This window comes from Mustela erminea, chromosome 8, assembly GCF_009829155.1.
Source record: "Mustela erminea isolate mMusErm1 chromosome 8, mMusErm1.Pri, whole genome shotgun sequence".
In the NCBI taxonomy this organism is placed as follows: Eukaryota; Metazoa; Chordata; class Mammalia; order Carnivora; family Mustelidae; genus Mustela; species Mustela erminea.
In genome coordinates, this window is record NC_045621.1 from 58,605,705 (window position 1) to 58,626,149 (window position 20,445).

At 37.9% G+C, this 20,445-nt stretch overlaps 1 protein-coding gene across 4 annotated transcripts in view; it reads right to left on the bottom strand.

Moving 5' to 3' along the window:
- FAP (fibroblast activation protein alpha) overlaps positions 1–8,097 on the bottom strand; it is a 73,360-nt gene extending 65,263 nt beyond the window's left edge. The window contains exons 1-3 of one of the 4 annotated variants that reach the window (XM_032355743.1): positions 7,815–8,097; positions 6,368–6,547; positions 5,954–6,038 (exon numbers count right to left, since the gene is read on the bottom strand). In XM_032355743.1, the coding sequence (XP_032211634.1) occupies positions 5,954–6,038; positions 6,368–6,373 (91 nt within the window). In that variant the 5' untranslated portion in view covers positions 6,374–6,547; positions 7,815–8,097. Of the gene's footprint in view, positions 1–5,953; positions 6,039–6,284; positions 6,336–6,367; positions 6,548–7,814 lie in introns of those variants that run through there. The other 3 variants (XM_032355741.1, XM_032355742.1, XM_032355744.1) reach the window with 3 other exon arrangements.
- Positions 8,098–20,445: the final 12,348 nt, after the last annotated feature.

Below are 20,445 nucleotides of genomic sequence, written 5' to 3' on the forward strand. Positions count from 1 at the left end.
ATAAGTTCTTTCCTCTACATATAAATAGGGAGTAAATTTTTAACAAAAGACTACTAGTATCTGATTATCTTATGGAAAGCTCATTTTAATTTGTGCCTACTGTGTTAATTATTACAATATATTTTAAAACTCATTTTGAGGTCTCTCATTCTTAAAAACTTTTTTATCCCAGATTACACATCCCCTATCTGAGCTTTAGAACTTTTTTTTTTCAAGGTGTGTCTATGACTAGATGTTCTTGTGTAAGTTGTAAAACAATTCGCTTTGGAAATCAGAGACAGGTAAACTCCTCTGCATTATGGGACTCATCCAAAGACTGGGATTATTTTCTATATTATTTAGAATTTGGCAAAACTTGGAGAAACTTTGCCAAGATTCATTTTCTGTGATTTTAAAATCCAAGTGCAAATTACGGAAATGTAATCTGCAAAGTTGATTCATTTACACTCAACTCAAAGGCTCCTTTATGCTGTGAACTTCCTGAACCTTTTCTTCAACCCTTCAGACTTCCCCAGATTTCCTCCAAAAGAACAGTGAAAAAATAAGCTTTAAACCCTCAAAATGTTTGAGGGAATCTGTTTTACAGTTCTGAATGTTGATACTGGGAAAATTTCAAACCTTAAAAACATATTCATATCTCCTTTGAAGATGATTTTGCCTCACATGTATCTTATTTTTACAAAAAGTGATAACTGAGGTTATAGTAGTAATAACAAAAATAACACCAGTGGATTTCTACATGGAGACATTCTAAATTATATTTCTTCTTGCAAAATAGTGATTTCTGTTCTATCTAAATTGTCTATGGTTTCAGCTATCTCCTGGAATGAATTGTATAGGGCATTACCTAGTTAAGTAAGCAATCGCTACAAATTTTTTATATGTGTGTGCATAAATATATATGTATGTGTATATATATATGTATACACATATTTTCCTGTATTAACTTGTTTATGTAACTTGACCTCGCAGCTACCATTCTCTTTTTGGCTCCCTGGACTCACTTGCCTGCTTCAGGGACTTTTTGCCGGCATTTTACTCTGCACTGAGGATTTATCCCTGCATTGAGGACTGTGTCCTCTCTGTCCTTAAGGTCTCAGCTCAAACATCATCTCACAGAAACCTCTTGAACGAGCTTCATTACAGACTGAATTGTGTCCCCCAAATTCAAAGACCATAGCTCTAACCATCAATCTGGCTGTATTTAGAGACCATGCCCTTAAGGAGGCCCATAATTAAGATTACATGAAATCATAATAATGGAGTCCTAATCCAGTATAACTGGTGACCTTACAAGAAGGGGAAGAGGCACCACGAGTATGTGTGCATGAAGAAAAGGCCGTGTGAGGACATGGCAAGAAGGTGGCCATCTACAAGCAAAGGAAGGAAGCCTCCAAAGAAACCAAACCTGTCTGTACCCTGATCCTAGACTTCCAGCCTCCAGAACCATGAGAAAATAAATGCCAGCCGTTGAAGGCACTCGGTCTGTGGTATTGCATTCTGGCAGCCCTAGAGGTCTAACACAACCTTTACTCTACGTGTTCTATATAACGCTTTAAGGAATTTGAAATATCTTATATATTTTTTTTACTTGCTTTTTATCAGACTGCTCTTTCCTAAGGATGGAGACCTTGTCATTCATGCCCTAGACTGGTAGCAGGTATTTGAAGGTGTTTAACAAATAATTGCTGGACAAATAATGGACATGTCTAGGGGCCACTGTGGATTGGACGTTGTCGGTATTGGATAACTCTGGGCTGCTCATTTCAGGCTTTTCATATAGAGTAGATTGTTATTTTCAATCCTTGGAGGAATCATATACCTCTTCCAGTCCAAGGGTTAAAAATCCAACTGTTTTGGGGCACCTTGGTCACTCAGTCGGTCAAGCGTCTACCTTCGGCTCAGGTATGATCTCAGGGTCCTGGGATTGAGCCCCGCACCGGGCGCCCTGCTCATCGACTAGCCTGCTTTTCCTCTCCCTCTGCCACTCCCCTAGTTGTGCTATCTCTTGCTTGCTATCTCAAATAAATAAATAAAATATTTTTTAAAAAGCCAACTGTTTCTAGAAAGGCAGATATTGTAAATGAATGTGGAAGCTTGAGCACAATAAATTACAAAGTGGTAGGGTCTGCAGCAGACTGGAGAATGCATTGCCCCCCTAAAGATAGCACATACTTCTCAACTATTACCATGGGTCCAATGCTGCCTGAACTAACATTTCAAAAGGAGTCAAACATCTAAGAATTTGATGTGAAATCTGATTTTTAAAAATTAGCACCTATATGAATTTGTATAAAACACTGCAAACCCAAAACAACTGTAAAAGGCAAAATGTTTAAAAGTAAACAAAGGATTCCAGGGAGATCGGAGCACCGAAGGCCAATGTGAGGTAATGGGATTTCTGAAAAAGTGTGAGGAGGACTAACAAGGTACTAACAGTGGTTCTCCTTTCACTGAGAGGTACTAGAAGCACTGCCCAGGAGAACTTCCCGTTGCCCCCCGCCCCCGCCGCATTCCCTCTCTTCTTTTTCTTTCCTTCAGGTTTATCCTCTGCCCCATCTCTGACTTCCTTTTTCTCTCTTGTTCTTGCGTCAGAGCTGTTAGTATCCTACATGAGTGCCTTGCAAGCAAAAGTTTCCGAAAAATATTTGTTTTCGAGGCAAGAGGTGAGGGTTAGGAGCAGGAATGATACACGGGGGTAAAACTCCCTACTCTCAGAATGGAGAACATTGTTGAAATTGGAACACATGGCACAGGAAGGCCTACTTGCCATCTTTGTGTTACATGTCTATTAGGATGAAGACCACAATAAAATTCCAGCTGTCATTATTTCAGCAACCACTTTATGATAAATCATAAAAAATAACAGCTAATATTTATGGAGCATTTGCTTATCATCATGTGGGGAGCTCGGCACTCAGCAGAAGTCAAGGGGAAGGCTGTTCGTGCTTTTACATGTCCCCTCACACACAAATTTCACAAATTCCCGTCCAGGAATTGAGAGACTATAAATTGTGAGGGAAGGCCATATAGAATTTACTTACGAAATTCTGGAACATCTATCACTTTCCAATGCCAATTTTTTGTGTGTTTGTGTTTATCTCATGAAATCCCTTAAACCAAGATCTGTGCATTTATTTCGGGGGTTGGCAAAAATAAGGGGAAGGTGTGGAGGTTAGTGTCCGTTCTTGGCCTGGTTGCATCTTCACAGGGGAAGTGGAGCGATGCTTTGGAAGACAAGAGAAAGTGAACAGAGGCAGAAGACTAGAAAAGACATCTGTGGAACAGGGGTAGACTGAGGTCAAGGGGATGGCCTGGGACTAAAGAGTAGAAACTCATATGTGCTTCCTGTTTGGTGAAAATAAAAATGGGAAATTTTGGAAGTTTCCAAAAACAGTTGTCCTTTATGTTTATTATTATATGGAGGATCTAAATGGATCTTTTTCATTTCACCACTATATTTTCCTATTTGTTCCTAACAAATAGGAAATTCCTCTACATTTCTTTTAGAACTGAGGCTGGTCTTCCTAGGACCTTCTCCCTGTGTGGAAAAGCCCATCTCTCACATTCTGTCACCAGGACCTGGTGGGGAATGGCAGAAATCCTCTCTGGTGGTGATGACCATGCCTCCAGAGTGGGTTTTTAAACTTTCTTTTCACAAGGATATCTAGACCACTGCACCTTTCTTTCCCCAGCATCTGTCACAATGATGGGCAGGTCATTGGTGGGATTTACTTCACTAATAAATAAGTGAACCGAGTTTTCTTAAGTGAGTCCTTAGGTTTCTCAAAGGACAACTGTTCTTACGCTGGCGCAGAAATCCTGGGCTAAGAATATGAGGGCACCTAAGGCCAATGTGAGGTAATGGGATTTCTGAGGAAGTGTGAGAAGGCGAACTGGAAGCTTACTTGGCGTTGAATTCTCTGTTCCTCCTTCCCTTCTCCTGCCTTAGTACCTTAGATGCTGTTCTCACCAGGCACTGGGCAGAGGTGAGAGGGAAGCTCCAAACCTGGGAAAGGAGCGGGGTGTGAAAACAGGAGGGAGGTCAGAAGATGCGCGTTAATTAGCAGCAGGGCTGCATGGACACAGACGTCTGGGAAGGAGGGTTTCAACCCTGGTCCTGCTCGGGAAATGGAGTGATGAATAGTCCTATGTACAAGTTATTCAAGTGGCATTCGAGAAGTTCTTCAACAAACAGACAGAATGATACTATCGATAGAAAAGATACAGTTCTCCGCTTTTTAGTGATTTTTTTGTTGCTCAGTGAGTACTAAAATTTCATATGAAGTTAATTTGATTATTTGACTCTTTCAGGAAATTACTTTCCTCTGAGAATAATCCTATTTGTTGAAACAGAAAACTATGTTACAAATGACAGGGACTTTATACTATATGTACTTTATAACATGTATTATGTGTACAGGATACATGTATACACTTGGGAAGAAGGTAAGGATTGAGATTGTACATAATTACACAAATTTCTATGTGCTATATACTTATATACATTTTAGAAATATGTAACTATAGTATGTTTCTCGTTTAAAATGACGGCTTGAACTCCAAAGTGCCCATTGCAATCCAATCTTGCCTGTGGACATGGGATAAACTCACAATAATTTCCACACGCTTTTATTCTCAGAACATTAATTTTTGAGGAGCGAAATTTCAAGTACTGCCGAATTTCTTCCCAAACAAAGAGTTAATTTTGAATGGATTAGCATTCAATACAATTAGACTTAACCTACCACCTGACAGATACTCGTATGGTATGAGGGAAATATGGCCCTAAACCACTGAGGTGAGACACTACTCTGAAAACAATTTTAACTTGAAAAACCATGAAAAATATGGATGTACACACACACATCTCAGCAGCCTAAGAGTCCTTGAACACCAGCAGAGAGCAGAAATAAGGACTAAAGATGAACACCGAAGATATAAGAACACTGCTTGCATCTTATTAACTTCTCCATTTTGTAATTGTGTGAAAATCCCACTAGCATTTGAATTTTTCGAAATATTTTTCTATATTTCATTTTTTAAAGCAACAGATTATTTTTTAGCTAAAAGCTTACTATTGATCTTCCTTTACCATCAGTCTGTAACCAAAAATATTTCCCACCTTAGCTATCATAAGCCTTCAACATTTTATTACAAACTTTCCCTCTTTCCCTAGACCCCAAGGCACCAGAACTGTTTTTGTTATAATTTTTTCCTGTTTTAAAATTTGAGTTTCTCTTCATCAACTGTTTCCTAAGAACCTATTTCCCTAATATCACTGGATTATTTGTGGACAGAGTCTTAATTTAAATTCAAACTAGCATCAATATCAGTACATAGTATCTTCCAACTTACAGCAAATCGAGATCAATGTTAACCTTCTGAAAGGATGCACTTATCAGTAAACATAATGTCTGCTTCATAATAGTCTTCTAATCTGATCTATCATTGCTACTGCATCTAGAGCAACAATTTCACCTTTTCTGTAGCTACTCCTGAGATCTGTTTTTGCCACTGCCTCCGTACATGTTTGGAAAGTCTCATAACACAAAACTCCATAGGTTCTGTTGTGACTTTTCTATTCTTACTTATTTTTACTTTCCATAAGGCAATCCAATAATGAAAAGCTATGTTAAAAATATTTTCTCTAAAGGCCTGTCCAAACTTGCAATTTAGCAGATATTGTGGGGGGTGTGGGGGTGATACGGAATAGTGCTTCGGTTTTTCTATTGCTGAAGTAATACTGGGAATCTCTTCCTACTCGTGCCTTAAATTCCTCAGTATTTCTGGTTGCTCAAGAACATATCTGTGAGCTTATATGTCTTCTTAGAAATAACAGACTTACTTTGGGAAATAAGCACTTAGGAAATGGTCCATCACTTGTGACTATGAGTTAGTGCACTTTCGGAGCTATCCTAAGCAGGGAGAGCAAATCAGAGAAAATTCTTACCTCTTGAAGGACGTAAGACAATGCACATCACCAATAAAGCAAGCACGGCAGAGGTAGCAACTCCAAATACAATTTTTAACCATGTCTACATAAAACAGAGAAAATTGACATATACACAGTTTCTGTTAAATAGTAGAAATGGCAAGATTTTGTTTACACCTAAATCCTCTTCCTCCCTCCCCACAAAGCCTTTGATTGTTTTCCACTGATCTGGCTATAATTGCTGGAATTCTCCCAGCTCTGCAAGGACAAATGTTTCTACAGTATATTTAGAACAATCTCCCAATCCCAACCCACTCCAGGAAGTACATACTTATGTACAAATCCTCACCTTCTAAACAATAGAAAACTGTGATCGAACTCAACTCAGCCGGCCCTCCTCCTTTAGCAATACCTGAGGCCGCATATACTAACCTTCATTTTTCCAGATGTTTTTAAAAGTTAGCTAATTCAGACTTCAGAGCGTGGGTCACTGGATCTGTGAAAACCGTTGAAAAGAAGCAAGTCGCTCTTCAGAGTTGGAAGCTGAAGCTAGGACAAGGGTTTTTTTCTTTCCACGGACTTTTGAATACCGTGCCAAATTTCAAAAGATTTCTGTAAAATTAGAAACAGATTTTGGGGGCGTTCTTGGCCTTGAAATGAACTGTGAGTGGCTCAAGAGAGGTTTTATAGCCTTCTCATCCTTGTAAATTCTACACCAACATCTGCTTACGTTGACATACAGAGGTTTTAGTTTTTGTTTTTGTTTTTGTTTTTGTTTTAACAAGTTCAGGTTTATGTTTCATTTTCTTCTAGAAATCACTCATGGATCACTTGGGCAAGCGATTGTATTGTGTGTAACCTTTTTATTTGTAACCAAAAGAACTTTAAATAGTATAACTTCCAGGTATACACAATATACTTATATCTATTTTTTTAGCAGAGAAAGAAAATTAAAGCCAGATAAGATTTTGTGAGACATACACCACATAACTGCACATTTTTCTTCCTCTGGGAGATTATGAGGTACTTGCGGGCAGAAATGTTTTTCTTTCAGCACAATTTCTTTGTCCATATAGCACCATATGCACTTTCAGTAAATACAGAAGTTTAAAAATTCAACTGTCTAAACCCACGACTGCTTTACTTTAAAGAAATAAAATGCCATCTGGCGAAATTTAGTATGGGTTAGGTGTGTATGCACAGGCCAGAAAGATGGAAAGATCAGTAAGAATAATTTACCAGCAGACCTTTGGAAGAATGGAAATGGCTTTGCAAAAGTGATATTTTTGCTTCCATCTCAGAATATATTCTGAGAGAGAAGACCATTCAGTAATTATAAAACCTCTAAAACAAATAAAAAAACATTTGAAAACAGAAGGAAGTCTTAAATAAAATTTCCTTTTGGCTAAATCCATACAATTCCAAAGAAATTGGTCGACCTGACAGATCAGGGAAAAAATAGTTGACTGATTTTTTTAAAAAATACATACATACAACAATTTCTTGGAGTATTCTGGCTGGTTTCAGTGAAAGACACTCAGATTCTGTGGTTCCACAGAAACACAATTGTTAACCCACTCTGCCTTTAGTTTTTCCACTAATGATTTTCTTTTCTGGAAATTTGTAATGTTCTCAACCTGATGAAAACAAACTTCATGGAGACATTTCATGGTTTGTTCATGGAAGGTAATGAGGAAACAATACTGAAATCTGTTGCTGTTTGCTTTAATCAACTGGTCTGGCTACCATGGAAGGCTTTCTCCAGCAAACAGCAGGACAGTGGCTTGTGAACTTCCTTTCAGACATTCTCCAGACATCCCTCCCTGAATTCCAGTCTCATGAAAATTCTGTTGAGGAAAATGAGTCATTAAGCACTTACTGGCAGAGAGATGTAACCACCCGGATGCTAGATGAGCCTCCTTCTTTGACAGTTGATGGGACCAGCTCTTTACAAACTGAAGTAATGATTTAGAGTAATACCCATGTTATGCTCCATACTTGCAGGCACGTCCATTGATTGTGAGATCCTCAAATCAGAGATAAACGCCACCAGCTAGGTTCCAAATGAACAGCTCCCATGTGGGTCCTCTCGATTGATTGCCTCCTTTGGAAAATTCACACAGCATGTTCTCAGAAGTTCTGTCCCAGCCTGCCAAAGCCCCAGAGTCCACAAGTACTTTTTAGTGTGTTATTTCCAAGACATCACATTCTGAAGAGTGACTGTAATAAACGATGAGGGTGTAATTAAAATGGATACTATTCGCTTTAGCAATTAAAAATGCACCGACATGTGTCTGGTCTGAGGACCATTTAGGATTGCAGCCAAGTGTGGGCGTCCACAAGAGACTCATTTCATGGGTTCTATAGAGAAACTGGGGTGCTTTAAGTGGAACAAACTTAAGTTGAAACTGTGAGTGTGGGGGGGAAATTTTGAGGCTGAAATGTTTACTTAGTTTTGTTTATTTTTTTCCTTGGAAGGTTGGTGATTCAAATTCAACTTCTGGAAAATTCAAACTGGTTTAAACTGTTTTTAAAAAAATGAGACTGACTACAGAAGTAAAGACGTCAAGAGTTTTTCCATGTGATTCCATGGGTTAGGGACATGTTGCTTTAATAGAGCTTCACATGCCCATCCCTCTGAGATACTGTGTAAGTGTCCTAGCTTTCATCCAAACAGAAACTCCTACAAAAATTTGGATCCTTTTAATATTACAACATCTTTACTGGCTTTTTTTTCTCTCGGAGTGAATATGAAAATGCTTATGCTAACATTTTTTTTTTAAATATTAAGGAAGCTGACTCCCATTCTTACTGTAAGCGAATCAACATCCAATCAGCATGTTTGTCAGGAAAACACATATGCCTACCCTCAGCCTGTGTCTTCAGGGAGCTTACTTTCTAGCACAGGCAGGACAGGCAAGTTCGTACGTTTGTTTCTTTTCCCTTTCTGAAACTCTGGCTGAGAATGAGCCTTGGGCTGTGTTCGTGCTTAGTAGGAAGAGACTCGTGATGGGCTGTTAGGTCAGCATGGACCCAGGAGGAGAGTCACGAAGTCCACATACCATGTTTGTAAGCCATAGAGTAGGTCTAGTTTTGGTCAGGACTGGGACTTTTTTCAGAAAGTGACTCTGGATCTTTTCAAAAGCAACAAAAATGGAAAGTATGACTTCGGCCTGTAAAAACGTAAGAGCGAGAATTAGGATGGTAGACTCTCAATTGCGCTTCTCCCAAAGATGGGCCTTCTAAGGCTTAATTTGGATTATGACTACATTCTGGTAAGCCCACTGGGAAAGTTAACTATAACATAAATCTTTAGCTTGCTAAGACAGATTTCTAGAACTATTTAGCAATAGCCATTGTGTGTCTGCCAAAAATGAGTTTGATTTAGATGTTTTCCTAGAAAACACATCCAGTGATATACTCATAGAGAGTGAATGGGGTAAGACCATGCTGAAGGCATAAACAGGGTTGCTGTCTTTTTACTTGGGGGTAGGGAAATTTAAAAAGAGACATACATTTTTGAACCAACAATCTAAGACTAAGATTATTTAAGGACAAGTGATAAGTAAGGGGTATGAGTATGAGGGCAAGAGTGGTGCCAACATAAGCCTTGATTTTTATAAAATGAGAATTTTCTCTTGAAAAAGCCATGCTGTGCCCATCTGATTCCTTAGACTCAACAAATATTTCCAGTTCAGTGGTATATACAAAGAGTTTTAATACATTATTTCATTTAACTCATAACCAAAACTCATTCTACTGATCAGGAAATGGAGCTCAGAAAAATTAGATAACTTGCCCAAGATTCCAATAGGACCCAATGCTAGTGTACTATATTGTTTCTCTGTAGATTGATTCAATAGTAATAAATAGTAATAAATATTTTTATTTATTACTCCTGAAGCTGGTTCAATAGTAATAAATATTTTTTAATTTAATTGACATCTTACTGATTTTCTATTCAGATATATTTTAAAGGTATAATGGTAGAATCATTATCATTAAAATATACACAATCTTTACATCTTCAGAAAATGTTGTTTTATATGTCTTAACACAGTCTCACTCTACAAGGATAGTGTCCAAAATATTAATTTGGTTAGAGTTCTGTTATGGTGGGGGTCTGCAATCAGAGCAATAATTATACATTGCCTGGGGTTAAAATTTCTGCCTTCAAGGACTTGTTTAAATTAAGGGAGTAAGCAGAATGCCATCATCAAAAAGATTTTGAGATCCAAGCTAAATGATTCCTGAGATCTTCAAAGCTCATAACCATCACATAACTATAGATCTGAAAGAAGTGGCATAACAGCATCAATGAGAATTGACAGAGTTTAAATCACATTTTGAATCTGGTCTATTTCCTAAAACCACAATTGTTATGTAAGGGAGAATATGAGTCAACATGCCTCCGAGTTTGTAATTGGTACCTACTACCTTAATAGATGTTATAATTAGATATCAGTTGTTCTAAATATAATAATTAGGGCAGGTTATCCTTGGATGCGCAGAGAGTGAGCAATGAAAGTTTGATTAGAGAAAAAAAATTAGAGAAATAACCCGTTTCTTTAGGTGCCTTGATGTAGCTTAAAAATGTAAATATTACATCTCCTTAGAAATGCTAATCAAGAAAGACTGATTAAATGGTATAAATTGTGTAAGCATTTTATGTATGCTAATATAACTTATTAAAGCACACTGGTATTTCATTAAAATTTTTAAATTAGAGAGTATTATTACTACTGACTAATGTTTATTGAATATTTTATTGAGCTTGACTCTTTTCTAAGCACTTTATGTGTAACTGTCTCATCTCATCCTCAGAACATTAGGATTAACATTACTCTCACTTTAAAGATGAGGACATGGATGCACAGAAAATTTAAGTAACTTCTTCAAAGTCACACAGCTTATGACTCGTGCTCATAAAGCATGTGGGTTGTAGAGATGAGACATGAACCCAGAAGGTCTTATTCTATAAGATAATTTGATTGGTTCATGTTTAAGGTTCTGACAGGAGAGTATATAAAGGCAGAGTGATGGGTTATGTAACTGAGGCTAGATCTAAGAGGAGGTGAAAGAGAGGGAAGAAATTAAATGGGCTAACAAGCAACATGTCTTGATGAGGCCAAAAGTAAGTGTTGTAGTAGTAACTGAATGATAGAGCAGGAATGAAAAAAGTTGTTACCAGAAAGCAGCATGTTTCTATTTCAGATTTCAGTCCAAGGTGCAGACAAAGCTTTGTATCCTTGTGCAGATACAGAGGTGGGTAGCTGAGGTAGACGAAAGGAGTGAAAATAACTAGAGATGCAGTTGGCAGAAGAGTGAGAGGATATGGTGTCATTTGGGAGGTCTATCTGGGCATTTAAATCACCTCGAATTATGGTAATACTTGGGAAGAGGGGAGAAATACCCTGAGTCACATTCTAAATGTTTTACACAAGAGTTGAAGAAATTTCCAGTTCAAGATGGTACACTGAACATATACATCAATTTATTTGCCTCTGAAACCCTGTTAGACTGATTAAAAAGGCAGGAAAGGATAAGACATGCAACAATGGAGGAAATGGAGTGTGTCATCAGCAGATGAAGCAGAAAAAAAATAGTGATGGCCTGGAACACACCTAGAAAGGAATTTCCATGAAACAGTTCCAGAACTGAGATAGCATTCACTACTCATGGCAGGAGAGAGAAATGAGGTTGCAATGAAGGGAAATAACTAGTTGGACATCCATCACAGACTCCTTTACCTGTGGATGCAGAACAACTCTTCAGCTGAGTGTTTATTCCAGGCAAAAAATAATAATAATAATAGGAGATTTCATTTTAAGTCATATTAAACTCTTACTGGAGGGTACCACAGGTGGCTAGCTAGAAGTCAGTGCAACAGAATCAATTCAGTCCTCCAGCTTATTGGCTTCCTGACCTCTTGCCCTCAAACAAAACCCTCAGCTAACAAACCTGGCCTGCATAGTAGGTCTCCCATTCTTACCTCATTCTTATATCTGCCACAAAACCCACGAAGTAGTAGACACGAATAATATCTTAGAAGAAGGAGAAGGAGAAGAAGGAGTAGAAGAATCAAACCCCTAAAACATGAAAGAAAAAGTGAAAACATTAAGAAAAATAAGAAGGGGGAAAAAGTCAAGGAAAATAGAAAAAGTGACCATGGAGATAATTCTGAAAACAGAAGACAAAGAAGATTGAATTCGGGGCACCTGGGTGGCTCAGTGGGTTAAATCCTCTGCCTTCAGCTCAGGTCCTGGTCTCAGGCTCCTGGGCTCGAGCCCAGCATCCAGCTCTCTGCTCAGCGGGGAGCCTGCTTCCTCCTTTCTCTCTGCCTGCCTCTCTGCCTGCTTGTGATCTCTGTCTGTCAAATAAATAAATAAAATCTTTAAAAAAAAAAAAAAAGAAGAAGAAAGAAGAAAGGAGAAGAAGGAGGAGACTGAATTCAGCAACTGCACTTTCGGCCACATATCCAAAGGTAATGAACACAGGATATCAAAGAGATATCCGTGCCCCCCCGCCCCCCTGTTCATTGTAGCCTTATTCACAATAACTAAGATATGGAAACAATCTAAGTGTTCATTCACAGACTAATGGTTAAGGAATTGTGGCATATATGTACAGCGGAATATTATTCAACAATAAGAAAGAAGGAATCTTGCCATGTGCAAAAGCATGGACCTGGAGGGAATTATGCTAAGTGAGACAAGCCAGATAGAGAAGGGCAGATACTGCATGCTATAACTTATATGTGTAAGCTAAAAGGAAAAAAAAAAAGTGGGAAAAAAGTCGAATTCCTAGAAACAGAGTAGAAAAATGGTTGCTGGAAGAAATAGGGAGAGTTTGGTAAAGAATACAAACTTTCAGCTATAAACTAAATAAGTTCTGAGGATCTATGTAAATCATAGTGACTATAGTTGGTCATACTTTGTTGTATAATTGAAATTTGCTTAGAATAGAACTTAAATGTTTTCAAACACATACAAAATGATAAATATATGAGGTGATAGATGTATTAATTAACTAGATAGGAGGAATCCTTCCACAATGTCTATGTATATCAAATTGCCACGATGTACACTTTAATAGTCTCACAATTTAACTTGTCAATTATACCTCAATAAAGCTGAAATAAAAAACAAAAAAATTTTAAAAGCTTGAAATCATATCTTTGGTGAGATTCAACTGGATACCAGTTTGTGAAAAAGTAGCATTCAAACAAACTCTTACATAATAAAAAATATGATCACCAAGTTAGAAAAAAAACTCATTATAAGTTTTGGGAAATAAAGTGAGGAAATCTCTCTGAACAGAAATACAAGATGAATAATATGATGAAGAGGATAAAAGACATAGAATATAAACCCAGCCAGTTCAGTATCCAATTAGTAGGAGTTTGAGGAAAAAGGTCAAAGAAAGCAGAGGAATAAGGGTTATACAGAATAAATACAAGAGAATTTCCCAATGCTGAAGAAGAAAACATGTCTTTAGGGCCCACAAAATGCCCAGCACAAAACATGAGAAAAGACTCACACCTAGACACATAATTGTGAAATTCCAGAATATTAATTTCAGAAAGAAAACTCTGAATTCTTCCAGAGAGAAAAAAAAGTCTTCTGCAAAAGAAGCAAGAATTGGCTAACGGCAAACATCTCCCAAGCTAGATGCTGCAAAATGAAAGAGTGCTGTTTTCAGAGTTCTGAAAGAAAATGTTCATCAAGCTGGAATCTACTTAGGGAAGAAACCAGTCAAACATGAGGATAAAATAAATATATTTTCAGATGAGTGGGGACTCAGAAAGTTTACAGCCCAAATATTCTTTCTTAGAAAGAAGCTTGAGGGTATATTTCAGCAAAATGAGGGAGTGAAGTATTACAGTTACCATGCAGAGAAAAACGAAGCTGAACCGAGTAATGGAGAATCGGGTCTTTGGAAACCAAATGCTAACAGTGTATGAGCTCCTGTCTCTTGCCATTTCTTAAGTCAGATCTATTCTTTTGAGTAACTATTTTCTTTTTCTAAGTTGGAGTTGTTTTTCATGCCACTTATAAACAAGAGTCCCAATAGTCACATAACAGATGGAGGCGGTTGATGGAATGTAAAAGTAGAATCTTAAGAACATTCTCTACTGATCCACATAAAAAGTACTATTGGACTCACACAGGATGAAACGTAATCCTACCCAACTACTTATCTCAAAAGCAGTACATGCATATTCACAATAACTTGAATGTTTGGGGTTTAAAATTTTTATAATTCACTATGGACAAATCATGAAAGCATTTTTGTAGTGAGGAATTATCAATCAAAATTATTTATTATTGAACAGAATTGAATTTACATACACTAGAAGTTGGAAAGTGGAAGAGGGTGAAGAAACACAAAGAGAAGAGCAGGGAAATTTCCGCCCTCATCTCACAAAGCAAGCCGTTGAGAGATCTCATCTTGGATGACCAGAATAAGAATTGTAGTACACATAACAGGTTTTGCCGTGTACCTCCAAATAGTATTGAGGACACATTGTAGGAGAGGAATATTTACAGTAGTAGAAATATAGAGCCATATGATTTTTCATATAATTTCAGAAGTTTAAGAAATACGTCTGTGAATTCATAGGATGGATACTAGCAGGTCTACTCCACTAAATAGTCTGATATAGTGGGTGACATCTGTTCTCAGTATCTTCCCCCCTTTTTTGGAACATTTGTTCCCTGGCATAATAGAAAAAAATGGGTAAAGGGCAAAAATAGTTTTTTTATACAGATTATAAAAATGTAAAACAAGTATTATTAGAAATTTATAAAGTAGGGGCTGTTGGTGACTCAATCGGTTAAGACTCGACTTTTTTTTTTTTTAAAGGCTTTTGGTGTCTTTATTTTCTTTGTTTTCTGATTTTTTTTCTTTTTCTTTTTTCTTCTTTTATTCCTTTTCTTTTTGTTATGTAAGGACTTCGACTCCTGATTTTGGCTTGGGTCATGATTTTGGGGCCCTGGGACTGAACCCCGTTCAGGCTCCATGCTCAGTGTGGAAGTCTGCTTGTCCCTCTCCCTCTGCTCCTCCTCACTCTCTCACATAAGTAAATAAGTAAATAAAATCTTAAAAAAAGAAATTTATAAAGTAATATAAAATTTTACTAGATATCAAAGAAATGCAAAATAAAATTTAAAAATGGGATATTTTTCATTTAATGGATTGGCAAGGATTTAAAAATGGCAGCACAGCCTCTCTCAATCATCTGATAGTAGAAGAAATTTCATAAACTTTCTGGAGTGCAGTTGAGGAGTAAATATCAAAAATATGCATTCCCTTTGGGATAGTGATTCTATTTCTGGTAATGTACTTTAAAGAGGACATTAGATAAGTGTATGAAGTTGCAAATACAAGACTATTGCTGAAACTTAGTTGACAATATTGAGAAACTGAAAACGATCTAAAAACCTGTCCAAAGGGAATTAGACAAAGCCATATGGAACATATCAAGATGAATGATGTAGGTCTACATTTATTGACTTGGAAAGCATCAACAATCCATTGTTTAATATATATGGTATAATCTCATTTTCATGAAGAAGAGACAGGAAGAGTTTATGTAGGTTTATACATAATAGAAATTCTGGAAATACATGCTTCAGAGCATTGGGCTCCCCAGTGGGGTGTGGTGAGCATAGTCTTTCCTGGAAGCAGAAAAGGAGAGCATTATCTATAACATATTTATAAACAGTAATAAAAGCCACTAAAATCGGTCTGCTTTTTTATTGCCACTGTGTCCAGTAATTCTAAACAATTTTAGTGATAAAATATTCCTTCATCCTGAAGCAGACCACTGCACTTCCAGTATACCCCATACTTGATATGCCATTCCATCATGAGACTGTGAGAGACCTGAGCTAAAATCAAGAGTAGGAGGTTTAACCTACTGAGTGCCCAGGCACCCCAGATTTTAAAAACAGTGAAGGAGCTGGAAGTGGATACAGAACTCTCAGTAGCACACCTCATGTCACATCATTCAGGAACTCACCTACAGCTATCCTGAGTAAGACCAGTTCTTTTATGTTATCACAAAAAAATCACTGGCCTTGACCTTGATCTATAAAGTCTTAAACCTACACATAAATTTTTTTATGTGTCTAGTAGATGGTATCAGGAAGGATGATAGCAGTGATTTATGGATGAGAAAATAAGAAAGACATTACCAACAAGGACTGAAGTTCCCATTCAACTGCTTTCTTCTCAGTGAGTGTGAATCACTCATTCAGAATTGACTCCCCTCAATCTCCAGGTGTTTTTTAGTTTACCTGTCTTTTTTCCCATAGGTTTTCTACTTTCCAATATCCTATAGCCTGGATATATGTGTGTATTCTCTCTACTGTTTATTCCTCTTTCACTTACAATAGCTCCATTTTGGTTTATTTCACTAATTTATCTTAAGGATATAGAAGCAATTCTTTGGATAAAATAGTGCTTAAAAATATTGCTGTCTAAATGAATGAATGAATGAATGAATGAATGAATGAATGGTAGATACAGATGATATGAAGCTCACCTACTGCTCATAGTGGGTCCAGGCTAGATAATGCTCAAGGAGAACATCTCCAGGTGTGACCAGTAAAGGGTCAAGCTCATTATTGCTAAACAATCAGATATTAACCATTGTTATTTAACAATGGTCATTTAATCCTTGTGCTACTGCTTAAGCGTGCCTTTCGGTTTTGGTCATTATAACATGGAGAATTAGTAATAGGAGACTTTACTGCAGCAATTCAGTCATTTTTTCCTGAGAACTGAGGAAAGATTACTGGCTCTTTATGAGAAGTATCTGTTTTATGGATTAGTAAAGTGGAAATTAGTACAATTCCATGTCTACTTCTTTTTGACATTCTAGTTAGTGAAATTTCAAAGAACATGTAATCTAATCAGCATTGCATTCCACTCTGATAATTTTTCCAGTAACTTGTAGTTTAAAACACACACACACACATACACACACACACACGCCCATGCCAGAATTGTTGGCCTATATTTTGACAAGTGATTTGCCATGCTCTCGGTGAACGGCTTGCCATCACAAAATTTGAATGGCAAAGCTGAACTGATGTAGGCAAGGAGTTGTATACGTCGTGCCTGTGGGCTCTGAAAAGCCTGGGGGGCTGTTTGGACCCTCAGATGTCTCCTCATCCAGGTTCACACTGATGAACTATCACAGACGAGGGAGCTGTAAAGAAGGATGAAGGGCGTAGTGGGCAAGAGAAAGGAAGAGCACAAGAGGTTGGATTCTGTGGAAACCACAAAAGCTATTCAGGCATTAATTTATTGCCCCACAACATGAGGCCACAAAAACTGGTTATAGTGAGGCATGAGCTCAAACGCATAATTTCTCTCCTGATGAATACCGAAGGCTAAAGAAACTTCTATGATACCAAAGTAGGCTCTTTTATTCTTTAGTAACCTCATTCTTACTGTCGCAGGAAAAACGAGCAACATTCCCTTCGCCCATGTAAACCTCCATCTACTAACGGAAGGCAAAAGAAAAGCCCCTTTGCTGAATGCAGGAGGTCATGCTCGCCTGCAAGGAGGCTTGCTCTAGTTTTGCTTTTAATTAACTAAGAGAATAGCCGATGTGTATTATTATATACTCTCAAAAGGATTTTCAGGGCCTGAAATACTGCGTATACCAGAATCTTCTTACCACTGTGATTCTCACAATTTGTCCTTCACTAAATGTGACGTCCCTTCTTTGAAAAACCTCTAGTCATTGACCTCTTGGTGCTGTGTATTGAGTATCACCATAGCGTCAAAACTAATATTTCACTGAAACACAGAAACTTCCATGGCTTTAGTATTTCTAACATAGCTATATCTTAGTTATAGACACAATAAAAATACTCAAGAGAAAAACATATTTTCTAGGATACTTTAGGAGAATACCCATCTGCTCTATAATTCTTTTCTACCACCCCTCTGAATTTTACCAAGACCAAAGAGGCAGCATGATTTTTGAAGAAAAGAAATATTGCCTATCTTTTGTAATATTTTACCTAACCTTCTAACTTGAATGTACAGTAAAGTTTTTCTGGAAACAGTTTTTCTGGAACACAAAGCACTTTAATCATTATATTGCTACAGTCTGTGTAACAATTAACTAGTAGAATACTTCATTTATCAAACAAGTCACAAGAAAATTCATTAAGAGACCAAATAAGATGGAGAATCAATGTCTCCTAACTTTCAATTCACATCTAAGAACTTATGACCACATCTTACTTATGGGACTTACAATGTAAGGGAAATAATGGGAATGATGGCTTCCTTCTTCCACATTCATGGGATATAATGGTCTTACCTATAACAATAATCAACTCATTATGATTTTAAGGTCTAGAACAGAACCATCAGCCATACTGTACAGAATGATTTGTCATTAAACTAATGAATGAATAAGCATGTGTGTGTGTGTGTGTGTGTGTGTGTGTGTGTGTGTGTGTGAAAAACAGAGATGTGAAGTCATCAAAGAAGGCTGAAGCAGAAATAGTAAAAACCAACATCCCCCAGGAAAATAATCTCAGGTACTTGAGAATCAAAGATCTTAAGGTGGTAGACGTTTTAAGACGAGGGGGAATCTAGATTTCTCTCTTCAACAGGATTGATTTTCCCCTTCTTACATTTCAACCCAATGAGGATTAATCCCATTTTTTACCATACCTTTTACTCAGTTGTCAGTTTTATCTCTGTGTAAGACGTGATATGGGAAAAGAAAGATAATGAGACTGAACAGACATGAAAGAGAGGGTCAGAGAGAGCTCTGGCCTTGTTCACATGTGGGGAGGTAGATTTATAATGCACAGAAATGAACCACTGACTCCTGCTTTTCCCTCTTCTCCCTTCAAACACTGTCTATAATTTTGCTTTGGTAGAAGAGAGGCTACTTTATATTCTTTCTTGATGGAAAGAGGTCTTAAGGTAGAGAGATGCAAGCAGGGTTTAGTTTGTGGATGGGGTTGGGGGTGGAGAGAAGTTACTCTCAAGAGACAACACCTGTAGGGAGGGGAAGAAGGCAGGATGGGGCGGAGAGAGACACTGACCTGTGGAACTATTGCAAGGGAAGCCTAGTCTACTCGGTAGTTGAGAGGGCCCTTCAGAGTTTTTCCAAGTGGAGAAAAGGGGGACAGGCTTGTGTCTCCTCATTGGTCTGTGATTTGGCGTCAGGCCACTGCCAAGAAGACATAATCCTTGGGAAGGCAGCTCCCCATAGCTTAGGGTAATACCTAGGGAGGGAGGCAGCCATATTCCCAAGCCCAGGGGGATGAGTACCCTGGCCCTGAAGAGGGGATCTGGGCAGAGAACCATGTGCTTATTATGTATTTATTATGTTCTCTCACAAGTAATTGTTTTCATCAGATAGAAAGATAGGCATGGCTGCAGAGATAAGAAGACATTGGAGAATTAAGAGAAAATAAGAGAATTCAAAGTTAGCTAGTGACTTGCAAGAAGAAATTGGAATTTCATGTTTAAATGGCATTTTTCTTTACATCTGTCTTAAAAAGTAATTAGAATTGCTCTATTCATCACCGTGCCTACTAACCACGTGTCTATTGAGCACTTGAAAACATGGCAAGTCCAAATTGAGATGTGCTAAAAGCATAAGATACACACCGAATTTGGGGAGGATTGATAGGAAAAAAGATATGAAGTATCTTATCAGCAATTTTTATATTGGTGACATGGCAATGTAATACTTTAACTGTATTGGGTTAAGGTATGTTGTTAAAATTAATTTCATCTGTTTCTTTCAACTTTCTTAAATATTGGCAAACTTTAAATTATTTATGTGTTTTGCCTATCTTGCATTGCACAGAGCTGATCTAGACTAATCTTCAAGTCTGACAGAGGGGTCATTATCCCAGGCACAGCCTAAGACAGAGTATTATCGGAAAGGGCCACAGAATGATGAGTTCAGAAACCTCCGCATTCTCAGAAACTCACTTCCCTGGCCTTTCAATTTTTTTTTTTTTTATTTGTCAGGGACAGAGGGAGAGAGAGCGAGCGAGCACAGGCAAACAGAGAGGCAGGCAGAGGCAGAGGAAGAAGTAGGCTCCCTGCCGAGCAAGGAGCCCAATGTGGGACTCGATCCCAGGATGCTGGGATCATGACCTGAGCCGAAGGCAGCCGCTTAACCAACTGAGCCACCCAGGTGTCCCTTCCCTGGCCTTTCTAGAATGGCCAATGCCAAAGCACCTTATTTAATTCTTGAGAGGCCAAGACAACACCTGGGTCTATAACCAGTTCGTCCCCATTGGTAGAGTGAGAATCGATATAGGAAGTAGCCATCCCTCTTGAGAACCAGAGACTCTGGGAGGTAAAAAGTGCTTGCTTTACTCACAAAGGGGAGATTCTGACTCATTTTAAACCTTTTCTTCAGGACACGGAATTGTATCCACCACAACTCAGTGATTAATGTGGGTGGATTAGAAAACAGCTAGAGCCCCGGAAGCCAGGTCTTGGGCGCA